The sequence below is a fragment of the Cajanus cajan genome, chromosome 6 (assembly GCF_000230855.2).
Source record: "Cajanus cajan strain Asha chromosome 6, NIPB_CcT2T_4, whole genome shotgun sequence".
Taxonomy (NCBI): domain Eukaryota; kingdom Viridiplantae; phylum Streptophyta; class Magnoliopsida; order Fabales; family Fabaceae; genus Cajanus; species Cajanus cajan.
The window spans coordinates 47,746,286-47,765,050 of NC_138522.1; the positions used below are offsets into that span (position 1 = coordinate 47,746,286).

General features: G+C 31.0%; 2 protein-coding genes across 2 annotated transcripts; both read left to right on the top strand.

Annotated features, from left to right (window-relative positions):
• Positions 1–131: 131 nt before the first annotated feature.
• Positions 132–785, top strand: LOC109796333 (uncharacterized). The gene has a single exon (XM_020356015.1). It carries the CDS (start codon positions 132–134, stop codon positions 783–785), a length of 654 nt encoding a protein of 217 aa, XP_020211604.1.
• Positions 786–11,552: 10,767 nt separating this feature from the next.
• Positions 11,553–14,356, top strand: LOC109796334 (uncharacterized). The gene is made up of 2 exons (XM_020356016.3): positions 11,553–13,664; positions 14,083–14,356. Exons 1-2 carry the CDS (start codon positions 11,915–11,917, stop codon positions 14,190–14,192), a joined length of 1,860 nt encoding a protein of 619 aa, XP_020211605.1. The 5' UTR covers positions 11,553–11,914; the 3' UTR covers positions 14,193–14,356.
• Positions 14,357–18,765: the final 4,409 nt, after the last annotated feature.

The following is an 18,765-nucleotide window of genomic DNA, read 5'->3' on the forward strand; positions in this document are numbered from 1 at the left end:
ATTGATGGCTCAATTCTAAAACCACCCGCAGAAGATTCAAAGAGACCATCTTGAAAGCGTAACAACAACATCGTCGCCTCTTGGATCATGAATTCAGTCTCGAAAGACATTGTTGCCAGCATTTCTTACACATGCACAACATCAGAGATTTGGAACGACCTCAAAATCAGATTTCAGAAAAAGAATGGCCAAGAATTTTCAAGATTAAGCGCGATCTTATGAACTTGAAGCAAGGTGATCTCACTATAACCCAATATTATACAAAGGTAAAATCATATTGGGAGGAATTGGCTGAATTCCAACCTCCAAATACATGCACTTGTGGTGGCATCAAGCCATGGATAGACCATCATAATATGGATCAGGTCATTCTTTTTCTTACAAGATTAAATGATTCATATTCTCATGTGAGGGGTCAAATCCTACTCATGGATCCAATTCCACCAATGAATCAATTTTTTTCCCTTGTAAGTCAAGAAAAGACTCAAAGGGAAATTGGAGTTGACCATCCTTTGCAAGAATCAAATCCTGCATTTACTTTGAAAGCCCAAGACAAGTATAAACATAATCAAAAGGAAAGACCATACTGTGAAGAATGCAAGAAATATAGGAATACAAAGGACACTTGTTTCAAGATTCATGGATATCCAGCTCACTTCAAGAAGAGAACATCCAATGCTCCTACTTTCACTGCCAAACCGGTGCTCAATCAAGTTGCTCGTGATGAAGAAAACCCATTCCAGTTCACTGCTCAACAATATCAGCAATTGTTAGCACTCCTCTAGAATCAGTCAGGAAGTTCAAATACTTAACATTCTGATCAGCATCAAATTAATGGTATTATCTTCACAATTCATCCAAGCACTAATTCTAATTTCTCTAAAAATTGGATCTTAGACTCTGGTGCTAGCACTCATGTTGCTTGCTGTAAATCCATGTTTTATTCCTTCACTGATGTGCATGACCAATATGTGACTCTGCCCAACAAATCTAAAATACCTGTTAAAGGGATTGGTAATATCAAGATAGACGTCAATCTAACTTTGTTCAATGTTCTCTATGTTCCTACCTTTAACTTTAATCATATCTCTGTTAGTTCCCTATTGCATGACAAAAAGCTCTGCATAACCCTGTATGCTACTCACTCTGTGATACAGGAGGTCACCAACTCCAAGAAGATTGGTCAGGGTAACATGCTTTTTGGGCTATACATGCTATGTCAACCTGTTTAGGGTTTAGGGTTTGCAATAACATGTGTAATAATGTTGTTAATGCTTCTGCTTGCAATAAAGCCACTTTGTGGCATAATAGATTTGGGCATATGTCTGACAAAATTTTAAGACTCATAAGCAATAAATTGGACTTGGTTGTTCCTGCCTCATTTGATTCCTCTAATTGCAATATATGTCCTCTTGCTAAATTGAAAAGATTGCCATTTACTTGTCATAATAATTTTTCTGATTCCATTTTTGATCTCTTACATTATGACATATGGGGTCCTTATGGCTATTCGACCTATAATGGTATGAGGTATTTATTAACCTTGGTGGATGACCACTCAAGGTACACTTGGATACACCTTCTCCACCATAAATCAGATGCACCAACAGCAATAAAACGATTTTTCAGATTTTTCCAGAATCAATTTGGAAAGAAAATCAAAAAAATGAGAAGTGAAAATGCTAAGGAACTTCTCTTGATAGAATTCCTTGTTCAAAAAGGGACTTATCACCAATTCTCATGTGTGGAAAGACCTCAACAAAATGCAGTGGTGGAAAGAAAACACCTGCATATCTTAAACATTGTCCGAGCTCTGATACCATAATAGGATTGTAACAGTGAATTCTCATTAATCAAAAATGTTACAGAGAAGAAGATATATATAAACAACTAAAGATGACAGCCGACAAAATGAACTAAAACACCTATTAACTGTATCCAAAAGAAAACAAATATAGAAATATTAAAGAATAAACTATTGCAGGCTGTAATTTTCTCTCCTTATATACCATTAAAAAATGCTAAAATAATGATATCCTCACATTCTACATCAATATAATATTACACATTTAATATCACTATACATAATATCATAATGTCACATATTTATATCACAATATATAATATCGTGTTATTGGTTTCACATTAACAAATTTAGTCTCTTCCATAATAGTATCACGTCATAATATTATATTTATCCACTAGTTCACTTACCTCTTCTATTATGTCAACATTTAACCTAAATGTATTAAATTTAAAATTAGAATTAATGAAATAAAATATTAAAGATAATTTATTTAAACAAAATTATTTACAACTTATTACTTTTGTAAATATCTATAAAATTAAAGGTATTTTTTTTTTAAATTAGATAAAATTTTGGTATTCTTTATTATTTTTAATTAAAATTAAAATTTTATCTTGATATCTTGCAATAAAAGTCAATATTATTTATGTTTTTATACAAAAGATTTCAGATATCTAATGCATTAAAATTATGAAAAATAGTTAATATAGTTAATAATAATAAATATTCTATTTTTATAATTTTTTTCAAACTCCTTATATTATTTTTCTCTCCTAATTAAAACTCTCATTTCTTTTTAATTAATTAGAGTGCATTCATATACTACTTATCTCTCTTAATTAATATTGTTTTCATCTGTTTTTGTACATGTCTTTTAGAGAGTCTATAATTGTTATATTTCACCAAATTAAGAACATATTTAAGTTAAAAATATTTTAATCTAAAAATAATTAATATATAAAATAATATAAATGTTATTTTTGGGTCATATATATAAAGAATAAATAATTATTTTAAATTTATTCTTATAAATATTAATATAGATATTATTCAAGGTCAAAGTGTATTAAAGATGTAAAATTCGAACTTTAGTTAGAAAATAACCCTAAAAGCACCTATCATTTGTTTTATGATTTTCTACTCTCTTGTTAACCGACAACTTTATTTATTGATCATTTGAACTTAAAAAATCATAAAGTAAAAGAGTTTTTTTCTTTCTTTCTTTATCAGTAAGTGAAAGAGTTTGACGAAGCAAAAATTGTATGTTTTTTCTGTCTACATGCTTTGATATTTTTTGGCTAACATCATTTGTCTATGCAAAATCCCGAATGCATATGCAGCTAAACAGTTTTAAAAATCTAATTATTGAAACTTCATTGGGCCCAATTCAAATGTATCGCACCGAGTACTATGGGGTGGAGTACCTTCAGGCTTTAAATGGGCTTGTACCCGTAATTTCATTTCAGCGGCATCCGGTTTATTTTATTTTACATTTTTTTATAAAAAATAAAAGAGAATTATAGTATAATATTTTTTATGGTATTCCTTCATTAAAAGTAGAGTTTCATCCTAATAATATTTTTAATTCCCATTTCTAGCCTATTTTTTATAAATTAAATTGATTAAATTATTTTAAACTTTCTCTATAAAGCCTCCAAAAATTGGGGAAAAATACAAATGGTTTGAATAAAATAAAATAAATTCACTTAATTTCCAAACTCATTTTTCTTATTCAAACTAAATTATAAACAAAAAGCAAAATTATACATAATCCAAATTAAAGACACAAAAATACAATTAAATTACTAAAATTAATTTATTATAAAGATAGATTGATACGTACAATAAGAAATACATTATATAATTTATAGTGCGTAAACCAAATGTATGTCTAAATAGATAAATTTTTTTTCTTACCAATTACGTTTAATGATCTAAAATCAATTCTGTCATGCTATATCAAACTTTAAAACAAACGAATACTAAGTCTTGAGTGAGGTTGTTTGAGCTTAACCAAAGGTTTTGAATTTGAATTCTAAATTACAATTGTATTAAATATTTAGAGGAGGAGAGAATTGCTTGTAATGATTTTACTTGGTTTAAACATGAATGTCTCTAATAAAAAAATATATGTAACCTACAAATATTAAATAAAAATATTATATATAATAACATACAAAAAGTATTATTATAGATAACATATATATAATCTGTATTACATATAGTTACATATAATTTTAATGTTGATTTTAAATAAGATTCAAAAATATATAATCTGTGTTACTATAATTTATATTTACACTTTTTAATAATATATCAACATATTATATTTATAATATAAGTTAAAAAATAATTTTTAATTACAAATATTGTATCACTATGACAATTCTTTTGTATTGTAAAAAAAAAAGTATTATTATATATAAATTATTAGTGGTGTGTTAAAAAAAAGGATTATCTTAAGTTATAAGTGGTGCTTGTAATATATATATATATATATATATATATATATATATATATATATATATATATATATATATATATATATATATATATATATAGCCTTGCAGTATGCTCTCTTTGTTGCGGAAACGTCTAGCAAATTTTAAACCAAAAGCAAAAACAAGAAAGAAAGAACACCAAGAATGTAACGAGGTTCAGCCAATTATGCCTACTTCCTCGGACACTACCAAATATATTCCACTAAGAAATATTACAATAGAGAGAGAAGAGAAAACTACAAGCCTTAGAAGTTACAAATGAACTTGTAGTTGGGATGATTTCAAAGTGAAGGGAAGGGTTTCTATATATAGAACCTAAGGCACTACACATTCCCAAACTTATCCAATGTGGGACTAATTTGGCCACATCAAAAAAAACTTATTCGATGTGGGACTAAATTTGCCACACCATATTCAACAAATCTCCACCTTGGCAAATTTCATATTTTCAAATCTCTCATCTTTGATAGTGTCTACCAATGCAGTCTTCAAATTTTGATAATATTAATCAAGTCCAAACAGTGTTGGAACTTGATTGAATCTACTACCTTTGTCAACATATCAGCTGGATTCTCTGTGGTCCTTATCTTCTGGATAGCCACTCCACCTTCTTCGATAATCTCTCTTATGAAGTGGTAACGAACATCAATATGCTTCGTCCTTGCATGGTAAGTTTGATTCTTTGCCAACATGATTGCACTTTGACTATCACAATGCACCTTCACATGCTTTTGTAGAATTCCTAATTCACCAAGCAACCCTTGAAGCCAAATTGCTTCCTTCACAGCCTCTGTCAAAGCCATATACTCTGCCTCTGTTGTAGACAAAGCTACAGTTGACTGTAAAGTAGACCTCCAACATACCGGTGCTTTTGCCAAAGTAAAAACATAGCCAGTAGTTGATCGACGATTATCCAGATCTCCAGCATAGTTGGAATCACAATATCCAACCACATTTTGACCATCTTGTTCCTGCTGAAATACCAAACCAACATCTACAGTGTTCAGAATGTACCGTAGAATCCATTTCACAGCTTGCCAATGCTCTTTTCCTGGATTATGCATGTACCTGCTCACAACCCCTACTGCATATGAAATGTCAGGCCTTGTACACACCATAGCATACATTAAGCTTCCAACAGCGCTAGCATATGGAACTTTAGACATGTAGGCTTTCTCTGCTGCATCTCTTGGAGATAAATTTGCACTGAGTTTAAAATGAGAAGCAAGTGGTGTACTAACAGGTTTGGATTCATCAGATATGCCAAAACGTTTTAGTACCCTTTTCAAATACTCTTTCTGAGTTAAACAAAGTCTTCCCAATTTTCTGTCTCTACTTATCTCCATGCCAAGAATCTTCTTTGCTTCACCAAGATCCTTCATTTCAAATTTACCATTTAATTGAGTTTTTAACTTCTCAATTTCCTCTTTGTTCTTGGAAGCAATCAACATATCATCAACATAAAGAAGAAGATATATAAAAGATCCATCATGCAGCTTGCGCAAATACACACAGTGATCGTACTTGCTCCTTGTGTACTTTTGCCTCAACATAAACTTGTCAAATCGTTTGTACCATTGTCTTGGTGATTGCTTCAATCCGTACAACGATTTTTCAAGTTTACAAAACATATTTTCTTTTCCAGCAACCTTGAACCCTTCAGGCTGAGTCATATAGATTTCCTCCTCCAAGTCTCCATGTAAAAATGCCGTCTTTACATCCATTTGAACCAGTTCCATATCCAATTGTGCCACCAAAGCCAACAGAACACGGATGGAAGAGTGTTTTACAACTGGAGAAAACACCTCATTGTAGTCAATTCCTTCCTTCTGAGCATAACCTTTGGCTACTAACCTTGCTTTGTAGCGCACTTCTGACTTGTCAGGAAATCCATCTTTCTTTGCATATACCCATTTGCACCCAATTGCTTTCTTTCCCTTTGGAAGATTTGCTAACTTCCAAGTCTGGTTCCTTCTAAGGGACTCCATTTCTTCGGACATGGCACTTCTCCACTTATCTTCTTCTGAACCTTTGACTGCTTCAATATAAGTGGTAGGAATGTCATCACTTGCAACTGGAGATGCATAGGACACCATATCAACATAACGAGCAGGCATTATGGTTGTCCTCTTTGGCTTTCTTAATGCAATTGATTCAAGTTGCTGTGGAGGTTCTTGGATATGAACCTCTTCTTCATCTGACTCCTCATCTACCATAGGAGTTTTTTCTTCATCATTTGCTGGAAAAACAATCTTCCTTTCAAACTCCACCTGTTTTGGAGTACCATTCTTCTTTTGTTCTGTTGTCACCTTTCCCAACATGGTAGATTCATCAAAGGTGACATCCCTGCTAATGATTGTCTTCTTGGTCTCTAGGCACCAAAGACGATATCCTTTTACACCAGATGCAATCCCCATGAAAATTGCTTTCTTTGCACGAGGATCCAATTTTGACTCCTTAACATGATAATAAGCAGTGCAGCCAAATACATGTAAGGAATCATAATCTGTAGCAGGTTTTCCGAACCATTTCTCTAGTGGTGTTTTGCCACCAATTGCACTTGATGGTAGGCGATTGATAAGATGACTCGCATATACAACAGCTTCAGCCCAAAACTGTTTGCCCAATCCAGCATTGGACAACATACACCGAACTTTCTCCAGCAACGTTCGATTCATGCGTTCTGCCACTCCATTTTGTTGTGGTGTGTGCTTGACTGTGAAGTGTCTGACAATGCCGCTTTCTTCGCAAGCCTTCTTAAATGGATCACTCGTGTACTCCCCACCATTGTCTGTTCGAAAATGCTTGATCTTTCGCCCAGTTTGGGTTTCCATCCTCTTTTTCCATTTAAGGAAAATTCCAAGCACCTCATCCTTAGTCTTCATTGCATACACCCAAATTCTCCGGGAAAAATCATCAACAAAGGTGACATAGTAGTGGTTTCCTGCCAATGATGCTGTTTTTGAAGGTCCCCACACATCAGAATGAACATAATCCAAAATACCTTTAGTATCATGGATAGCTGTTCCAAATTTCACCCTTGTCTTCTTCCCTTTGACACAATGCTCACAAAAGTCCAATTTGCAAGCCTGAATATTTTTCAACAATCCTTGTTTCATGAGTAAATTCAAGGATCTTTCACCAGCGTGTCCCAGCCGCATATGCCATAACTTGGCCGACTCCAACTCCTTCTCGTCACTGGATGCCACTGCTGCAGTTCCAATAATAGTAGTACCTTGGTAATAGTACAACCTATTATTTTTCCGAACTCCTTTCATTACCACCAGAGCTCCAGAGATTATCTTCATTACTCCACCTTCTGCGTGCACCGTGAAACCCTTCTCTTCTAAGGCTCCCACAGAAATGAGATTTCTTGATAAACTCGGGACAAAACGAACATCCTTCAAAGTTCTGATTGCTCCATCACGATTCTTCAATCGAATAGAACCAATCCCATGTGTGGTAAGAGGAACATCATTTGCTGTATAAACAACTCCTTCTTCTAGTTCTCTGAAATCATAGAACCATTCTCGATTAGGACACATATGATTGCTGCATCCCGAATCAAGAAGCCAAGCACTAGAAGAGCTGGTTGAACCAGAAACAGCAAGTGAACAATCTGAGTCATCAACATACTCAGCTACATTTGAATCTGCAACAGTTTTAGATTGACCTTTGTTTTTTAGTTTAGGACAATCTTTCTTCCAATGCCCCTTTTCTCGACAAAAGGCACACTCATCTTTCCCAACTTTAGCCTTCGACTTCGATCGCTTCTTCTTTCCTTTCGCCTGGATCACCGGACGTCCTCTTGCAACCAAAGCTTCATTAGCCTTCTCTGAGCTATCTTTTTTGTCTTTTCTCCTCAGTTCATAGCTGTATAGGGCTCCACAAACTTCATTTAGAGACACAGCAACCTTCCCATGGAGTAGAGTTGTTTCAAGAAACTCAAACTCTTCAGGAAGTGATCCCAACAACATTAGGGCCAGATCCTCATCTTCAAAAGTCACGTCCAAGTTTAACAAATCAGCAACAAGCTGATTAAAACTGGTGATGTGATCATTCATTGTGGTACCAGGAATGTAAGTGAACCGAAACAGCCTTTTCTTCATGTGAAGTTTATTCTGACTGCTTTTCTTCAAGAACTTTTCCTCCAACTCCGTCATCAACTTACTAGCAGAGGTCTCTTTGCAAAATGCATACTTCTGCTCTCTTGATAAGCATGACCTTATTGTACCACATGCCAATCGATTGAGGGTCTTCCAATCTTCCTCTCCCATACTTTCTGGTTTCTTTCCTTCAATTGTAATGTCTAGACCTTGCTGAAAAAGAGCATCTAGAACCTCACTTTGCCACATGCCGAAATGACCGCTGCCATCGAAAATCTCTACCATCAACCTTGGATTCCCACCAATAGCTCTTTGCAAAATGCTTGAAGAAGCATTCAAAGTTGATGATGTAATTCTAAGTGGATTTTCTTCGTTTGCCATCTCAGCTCAATTTGAACAGAGGTTTAAAATTTGCTAAATGTCAAATAATAAAAATAGGTCCAGGATTAAGGAAAAATTTTCTGATGTGCCGACTATAGAATACCTACAGCGCACAGAGCATAGTGTTTTTTCCTTAAAATAACCTGGCTCTTGATACCAATTGTTGCGGAAACGTCTAGCAAATTTTAAACCAAAAGCAAAAACAAGAAAGAAAGAACACCAAGAATGTAACGAGGTTCAGCCAATTATGCCTACTTCCTCGGACACTACCAAATATATTTCACTAAGAAATATTACAATAGAGAGAGAAGAGAAAACTACAAGCCTTAGAAGTTACAAATGAACTTGTAGTTGGGATGATTTCAAAGTGAAGGGAAGGGTTTCTATATATAGAACCTAAGGCACTACACATTCCCAAACTTATCCAATGTGGGACTAATTTGGCCACATCAAAAAAAACTTATTCGATGTGGGACTAAATTTGCCACACCATATTCAACACTCTTTTTATTCTAAAAACTCGTGTTCACAAAAATGATCCCCTGAGAAAACTTGCATTCGAAAACATTTCTCTGCAGTTAAGCCTTTCCAACAGAGTTACTTAGCTAATTCATCTCTACTCACAAGACCCTGATAATTAAAAAAAATAAAATTGAAACGTTCTTTAGCACAACAAGGGATCCTGTGGATTTGGATTCGAACAACTTTGAAACCGTTATAACCCGAGCAGAACATGCTCAATTCCGCATAGTTTGATGTGTCCAGATTATAAATCTAGTCTTTGCCATCATGAGCATAAAACTGTTATTGTTATTTTTCCATGTCAATGGTACGAACAAACAATTAATAAAGTCCCCGTCTCAATCGTCTTGGCATAGTTAAACGAATCTTTGAAGCATGTCTCAAATAATATTAAGAAAAAGATGAAATCTAAGGAACATCCTTTTTATGCTTTCCACCTATGCAGCCGCATATTCTTGAGACCACCACCACCTGTACTTAAATCATGTTTTTAATCTATGTATTCTTCGTTCTAAGAGTTTATGGTGTATATTTTTTATTAGCAATGTGAAGGGACCACATTTTGTTACTGATTTGAAGGGGATTGTTTTGCCATTTGAAGATGTGGTCCCTCATCTTTTATCTTCACCTATTACATCTTAGGCTGTCAAAATATTTAACTGCAGATATCAGTGGAAATTGTGGGCTTAAAGGTTGGTGAAATCCCATAATCTAATTTCAGTTTAACTTAGACTTTGCACACAGTTTGGCTTTTATAGGCATATAGGTGGAGCATTAGAGTTGTTGACAAATGAGCATAATCAATTGACTAGATACTGGACAGTATGATGATAAATTTGCATAGAAAACTAAAAAAGCGACACGAGTCTACACTGTGTGCAACATATCTACGTGTTAAAAATTTCTTGCTTACGTGATCCACTTTGTCGCATATGGACGACGAACTCTTGCATGAGAACGGATGAAGAAAAGTAAGAAAGTTGTATAAAAAAACTGAAGGTAAAAAAGGCTTTGATGGACTAGTGTTTGATTTTGAAAAAGTAGTGTCGGGTTATCGACCAAAGAAAAAGGAAGTAGTGTCGGGGAAGTTTAGCTTCCAACAAGAACGTAGATGAAGGGGAAGACGGATGAGGACCACCCCGCACCGCACCAACAGAAACTTGGTGCATCGTAAAAGTATCTCGAGTATTATAGAAATATGTTCAATTGTTTGAGTGCAATGTATGTAATCTCTTTCCTCGTATCTTTCGTTACTTTGCTATATGCAGCTTAGTAGTATAACCCTAAGTGTGTTTTTGGACTTATTACATTTTTTTTATCTACAAAACTTAATCATGATATTTTACTTAAATGATACCAACTTCTTAGTTGAGTGTGTGTTTTTTAAAATTAATGTGAATTAAATTAATTTTATAGAATTTATTTTAATGTCAATTAAGTAAGAGGATTTAGATATTTTTATTTCAAAACCAAGTTAATAAGAATATATAATATAATTTTTATTCATGGATTAATTATCTAAAATTGTTTTAACTCAAAATTAATTTCAAACTCAATTAATTTTTCAACATAAAATTAAATACGTGAACATTTTAGTTGGTATATAAATTTTCAATGTGATTTTGGATGATTTAAAATGAATCCAAACAAGCATTTTTGTAACTATCATCATGATTTAATTAACTTCCGCATAATATCACCCGTGTGTTAATGTCAAGAACACGTTTTAATTTACTCTAAATTCATGCTGCATAAGTTAATATAAATCATCAAATTGATAATGTTTATCTAGATACAAGTTTAGAAGTATTTTTGAGAACTATTAAAAAATAAAAAAAAATCTTAAAAAATACTCCTGATTTGTATTCTAACAGATTTGTTGTGATTAGAACTTGTTGGGGGAACTTATTTAAGCAAGGAGTGAAAATAAGTTTTGTCAAATGAATACATTGAAACATGCAAACTCAAAAATTGCACATTCTTTGGCCACTAATTCTTTTTATACATATATCTTTTTGCACATTATATTCCTTATTTATTATTTTTACATAAATATGACATCAGTATGATCTTAACCTGGTCAAAATCATCGAGGTATGTGTGTCATAAAATATTGAAAGATATTACCTTTTATATATCCTATTACTTTATCAACATTTATTATTTTTCTCGATTTCTTTTAATTACACTATAGTAAGAGGAAGTAAGCAAACATTATTTATTATAAATTAATCAACGGAAGCAAAAAAGAGTATTGCACTAGTACTGTACGAGAGGTGTAATTCTGCATCTTATTTAACGAGTTTTTTTTCCTCCTAATTTAGTGAAAGGATACATTATAATCTATAATTTTCAATCAATAATAAGTGTTAGAGTCGATGTGGCGAGAATTATACTGTTATGATGAAGCTTGTCAAATCTTTCTTACATGGAAACTGCTTTATTTGATAATGAAAGCCTCCCATTTATGCTCCTCTAGGTGTAACAATAACATAGCATTCATCTTTTTTGTTTCCCATTGACCTAATTCAAACTCGAATCCCTCAGGCCACAGGATCTTCATATAACTCACTAGTCTGTGAAATCCCCGATCAGCTATGAAGTCCCAAATGAAGAAAAAAAGAGTGCCACCCATTCCCAACACTTGTTGCAACACCAGCAATCAGATTTGCATCAACCCTTGTTGTTTCTTCTGCAGCATGAAAGAACCAGATGCATCTGAGAGAAGGGCTGGGATAGTGGCCTGCTTCAGAGAAATGCCTGATGGAGACACTCATGAACACGTGTTGGTGCTTAGTGGACTATGGCACATCGCAATGAGCCAACCCAACGACCCAGAGTTCCCATCCCTCGGCGTATTCAAGTGCATGGCAAGCCTAATCCACAAAGGCATAAGCGACACCCACTGGCTTCTCACAAACCAAAACATATACATACCTTACTACGCTGCTCACATTATTGGCTCATACACAATGAACAAGGAGGAGTTTGCACAACTAGCCGTGCAATCAGGTGTGGTACCCCCTTTGGTGGACCTTCTCAGAGGCAAGATCAGTTGGGTTGAGCAAAGAGTCGCTGTTCGAGCACTTGGTCACTTAGCCAGTTACAAAAGCACGTTTGAATCAGTAGCATATCACGAGCAAGAGGTGGTGAACTTGGCCTTGAACTTGGCTTCCACCTGTTTAGAAATTGTCTATGTTGACTTCATTGCTGTGAAGGAAAACAAAAGAGTGGAGTACCATAGGAACTTGATTACTAGAGGGGTTGGGGATTTGGAGATGGAGAATCGCAAGGCAGAGGAATGGGCTAGCCAGCTTCAATGTTGGTCTCTTTATCTTCTCAATTGCTTTGCTTGCAAAGATAGGTCTCTGGATCTCATCTGCAAAAAGGTGTTTCTCAAGGACTTGTGTGATATATGGGGTGGCTTCATAAACCACACGTCACCAGGTGGGGTTGGACTCATTAGAATCTTGTGTTATAGTAAAGTTGGAAGGAAAAACATTTCTGAATTACCGAAAGTTGTGAACACTCTAGGTAACCTTTCAAGATCTTCAGATGATTGGCAGTATATAGGCATCGATTGTCTTCTTCTGCTTCTCAAGGATCCTGATACTAGGTACAAAGTTCTTGATGTTGCTGCTTCGTACCTTATTGATTTGATTGAACTTACAAGCCTTGGAGATAAATCCAACGTGGGTGATACCATCATAAGGGTTCTCCTTAGTGTGAAACCTAACAGACAAAAGGTTGGAGCAGCAATGTTGCAAGAGGTGGTGGATAGGAGGAACAAGGAGAAGCTACTGTCGGAGGAAAAAGTAGAGGAAACAAGGGTTTTGGTGGGTTTGATAAAGCAACAAGGGAATCACATGTTCAGGTTGGGAAAGGTGGAAGAGGCTTTGTTGAAATATTCTGAAGCACTTGGTGTTTGTCCCTTGAGGTTTAGAAAAGAAAGAATGGTGATTTATAGTAGCCAAGCACAGTGTCATATTCTGCTCAAGAACGCGGATTCAGCTATCAGTGACTCAACGCGTGCTCTTTGCCTTTCCAACCCTGCAAACACACATGGAAAAAGCCTTTGGAGAAGGTCACAAGCATATGACATGAAAGGAATGGCCAAAGAGAGCCTCATGGACTGCATAATGTTCATCAACAGTTGCATCAAGTCGGGGGATAGCATGCGTGTCAAGATTCCTTACCACGCTGCGCGCATGATCAGCAAACACATGGACGCCACGTGGCTCTTTGCCACTGCTCGCTTGAAGGTGGAACAAATACAAGAGTTGAACCATGAAGAGCAACCACGTGATCATAAGATTATGGTGGAGACGAGAAACAGACTCATACACGGTAATTAAGTCCTTGCCTTGCAGGTTTAATTTATTGCATTAATATGATTAGAGCAAATTAATTTATTGAAGAAGTTATAAAATTAATCTTTTATATATCAACCACTTTTGATATAATAAGAGTATGTTATATATCAATATTAAATATTAGTTAGTACAAATACTTAAAATTTAATTGTATTTTTTAGTTAAGATGTTTAAGATTCAAATGCTGATATTTAAGATCCTTAACATTAGTATATGTTTGGTATTATGAATTTAAATGAATTTTGTAACTGCTCAGTTAAGCATGCATATATTTAAGCTCAAAATGTGATGGTGATTTGAATTTTGAGTTTATCTGCTGGGTATGCTTTAGACTTTACAGCGTTTGCGTGCGTGAGAGTCAAAATCACTTTTGCTCTGAGCTACTTTTTCAGGTCTGTCAACCATTATTGAGGAACCTTTTCACGCAAAAGAAGCTGATAGGAGAAAGATGGAAAGGGCGAGAAGGAGATTCAAGAAGGGTGTTGTGGCTCGATCAACGTAAAAGTCAATTTAAATGGCTTGATATATACATGCGGAGGAAGAGAATCTTGTGTCACATCCCAGATTTTTGCCACTAGGATAGACATAAACTTTGTTTAATTAAGTGCTTTAATTTGTCAGTGGCAGGTTATATAAGGCTCTTAGATCTATTTTACATATTGAAAATGGTAAATGGAGTGTTACGTAATGGAATAGCAAATTATAAAAGAATGGCGTGACTGATATAATCCAGCAGCACGCAGGAAAATGGAGAGGACCACATCTCCATTTTAATATAATACTATATATTCTAACTTATTGCTCAGATTTAAAATACCCAACAATAATAGTACCGCTCAAACTAAAACATTGATCAGAAGTTCAAGGGAACTGAAAAAACTTGGCGAAAATGGAGTTTGAAGCGTATGCTGCATTCATATATATATATATTGATACAATGACAAAGGCTAGCCTGCGCAATTCTATATATGCTGCATTCATATCAAGTCATTCACCGTGCGTAAGTAGAGCAGCTAAATTATAAGTAGAGCAGCTAATATGAAGAAAGAAGAGTAAATTATCTTATTCTTCAATGAAGATAGAAGAGTTTTTTTTTTTTATATTATAATTTTTTATAATTTTTTTTAATTTTATTTATTTATTTTTTAATGAATATAGTCCGGATAATGTTCTAAAACTAAAAATCAAGAATTAACCTTCTCTTAGCATTAACTTAAATTACATTCTTACTTCCTTAATATGTACAAATATTAAATTATCATTCTTTATATTTTAAAATATAAAATAAATTATACTTTTATTTTTAAAATTTATATTAAAATGTATAATTTAAAATATTTAATTTAACATCATTAAAAAATATTTATATAAGATTTTAAAGCATACTTTGACTAAATATATGTTAAAACATTTTTAGTTTGATGAGATTCATCCACTTTATAAAAAAATTGTAAAATATATAATTACATTTAAAGTAATTACAAAAATTATAAATAAAATAAATTATATATGCATACAATTAAAAAATATTTTTTTAAAAATTTATATTTATAACGTATGTATAATATATATATATATATATATATATATATATATATATATATATATATATATATATATATTAGAAGAGGAAGGTTTAAACAACACTGGTGTAACTTTTATTAAGTATTACACCACTCAATAACTTTATATTAAATATAAATTTTTTAAATTCAACCGTTAGATTGAAAGTTCTTTACTCTTAGATCATATATACAAAATTTTATATTAATCCAAGATGATTTGATACTTCATTCTTATAAAATAAAATTGACATAATACATATATATATATATATATTTTAAAATACAATAAAATATGAGCACTTTTATTATTTTTAAGTTGTTCAATTTTTAAAAAATATGATATAATCATATAAAGTGATATGAACTTTCAATCTAATGGTTGAATTTACAAAATTCACATTTAATATAAAGTTATTGAACGATATAAAGATCATAAGATTGTATACATTAATTAAAAAAATTAAAATAGTAAAGATCATAAGATTGTATACATTAATTAAAAAAATAAAAGAAGAAAGATTGAAATATTTATGTTCTATTTATAATTTTATTATAAAATATGTTTTAAAATAAATTATCATCTCAAAATTTATATTAGATATTAAAAACATGTTTATATCATAAATAAATTAAACTTGATTTTATAAAATTTAACATATTTATTTTTATATTTTTATTAGTACTAAATTATCATAAAGCAGGTCTTTAAAATTGTAGTTCTAACCAAATATTTAAAAAATATTTATGACAGATAAATAAGAAATTCATATTTAGAACATGTATTTTTAAAGAAGGTTAGGTCCAAACCTACTAAATTATAATATAACCTAGTCTGACCTAATTTATTTTCATCCTTAATCATAATCGTAAATATAAAAATTTGTAAAAAATAATTATAATATATATTTATACTTTTAAAAGTTATATGTAAAATTTTACCCCCACTATCTAAAATTTCTGGATCCATCACTGTTTCCGAAATACTTAAAAAAATATTTTTTTTATAAATTATTTAATTAATGTTTTAATTTAATTTAATATTACAAGTGAATTTTTATTTAATAGTAAATAAAAAAATGTTATTATAAAAGTATAAAAAAAAGTTTTATTTTTTTATATTATACTTCATTTTTTTAACTAATAAATGTCACTAATCAGAATACAAATAAGATATTTTAATATGGTTTAGTCCCTTATTTTAATTTAAATCTTTTTTTATATTTTAAATCTAAAATGTGTTCCTTCTAGTGCTTTAAATTAAAAAAAATTTAACTTCAATCCTTAGGGTTATTTTGTTAGTTATTGATCTAATAAAGACATTTTAAGTATGCTATAAGGATTAAATTTGTTAACTCGTGTTCTAATATAGATATGGATAAAAATAAATTAAAAATTAGATTTAAAAAAAATGTTTTAACATTGAAGTTAAATAATAGTGAGTGAAATAATTATTGGAAGTTTGAATAATAAGTTCGTAATAATGACTAATATGTAATTGCTTAAGAAAGTAAGTTTGGATACTTATAATAATTATCTTAATATTGAAATGACAAAGATAATGATTTGAAGCAAAATATTAAGTCCTTTTTATTATTAGTCACTTGGATTACTTTGGATTATTATCAACTTTAAAAGTATGAACATGATTGAAATTTTACATGAAGATAATGATTTGAAACAACCATATTTAGGATATTAGATTGAGGGACAATCATTAAATGTATTTACACCTTTTTTCATACATGTTAATTAAAAAAATATTATACGATAACATCCAAGTTTTGAAAAATTTAGGATTAGAGATAACTTTATAGGAATTTTACACCTTAGAATCTCACATGATTAATAAAAAATTCAAATCATATTAGTAACGAAATATTTTCAAAATCAAAATCACAAGAGAACCGTAAAAGGTTTACACCTTTGTTCACCATAGGTCAACAAAAAGATTCATCACATAATAACAGCTATGTTTCCTTGGAAATATGGACATTATTATAAGATTCATATGCTCTAGATTATCTCATGATGAATAAAAACTCCATATCATAACAACAACCAAGTATTTCAAGTTCGGCAAAAACAATAAGAAACATTCAAGCATTTCAATCAACACCAAATTAAAACACATGCTACAGAAAATTGCAAATCAAAATACTCTCAAGAATCAAATTCAGTTTGGTAACTTATTATATTTCTGAAATTTAAATACTTTCCTATAATTTTATAAACTTTACTTTTTAATCTTTATAAACTTGGCGAAAATGGAGTTTGAAGCGTATGCTGCATTCATATATATATATATTGATACAATGACAAAGGCTAGCCTGCGCAATTCTATATATGCTGCATTCATATCAAGTCATTCACCGTGCGTAAGTAGAGCAGCTAAATTATAAGTAGAGCAGCTAATATGAAGAAAGAAGAGTAAATTATCTTATTCTTCAATGAAGATAGAAGAGTTTTTTTTTTTTTTATATTATAATTTTTTATAATTTTTTTTAATTTTATTTATTTATTTTTTAATGAATATAGTCCGGATAATGTTCTAAAACTAAAAATCAAGAATTAACCTTCTCTTAGCATTAACTTAAATTACATTCTTACTTCCTTAATATGTACAAATATTAAATTATCATTCTTTATATTTTAAAATATAAAATAAATTATACTTTTATTTTTAAAATTTATATTAAAATGTATAATTTAAAATATTTAATTTAACATCATTAAAAAATATTTATATAAGATTTTAAAGCATACTTTGACTAAATATATGTTAAAACATTTTTAGTTTGATGAGATTCATCCACTTTATAAAAAAATTGTAAAATATATAATTACATTTAAAGTAATTACAAAAATTATAAATAAAATAAATTATATATGCATACAATTAAAAAATATTTTTTTAAAAATTTATATTTATAACGTATGTATAATATATATATATATATATATATATATATATATATATATATATATATTAGAAGAGGAAGGTTTAAACAACACTGGTGTAACTTTTATTAAGTATTACACCACTCAATAACTTTATATTAAATATAAATTTTTTAAATTCAACCGTTAGATTGAAAGTTCTTTACTCTTAGATCATATATACAAAATTTTATATTAATCCAAGATGATTTGATACTTCATTCTTATAAAATAAAATTGACATAATACATATATATATATATATTTTAAAATACAATAAAATATGAGCACTTTTATTATTTTTAAGTTGTTCAATTTTTAAAAAATATGATATAATCATATAAAGTGATATGAACTTTCAATCTAATGGTTGAATTTACAAAATTCACATTTAATATAAAGTTATTGAACGATATAAAGATCATAAGATTGTATACATTAATTAAAAAAATTAAAATAGTAAAGATCATAAGATTGTATACATTAATTAAAAAAATAAAAGAAGAAAGATTGAAATATTTATGTTCTATTTATAATTTTATTATAAAATATGTTTTAAAATAAATTATCATC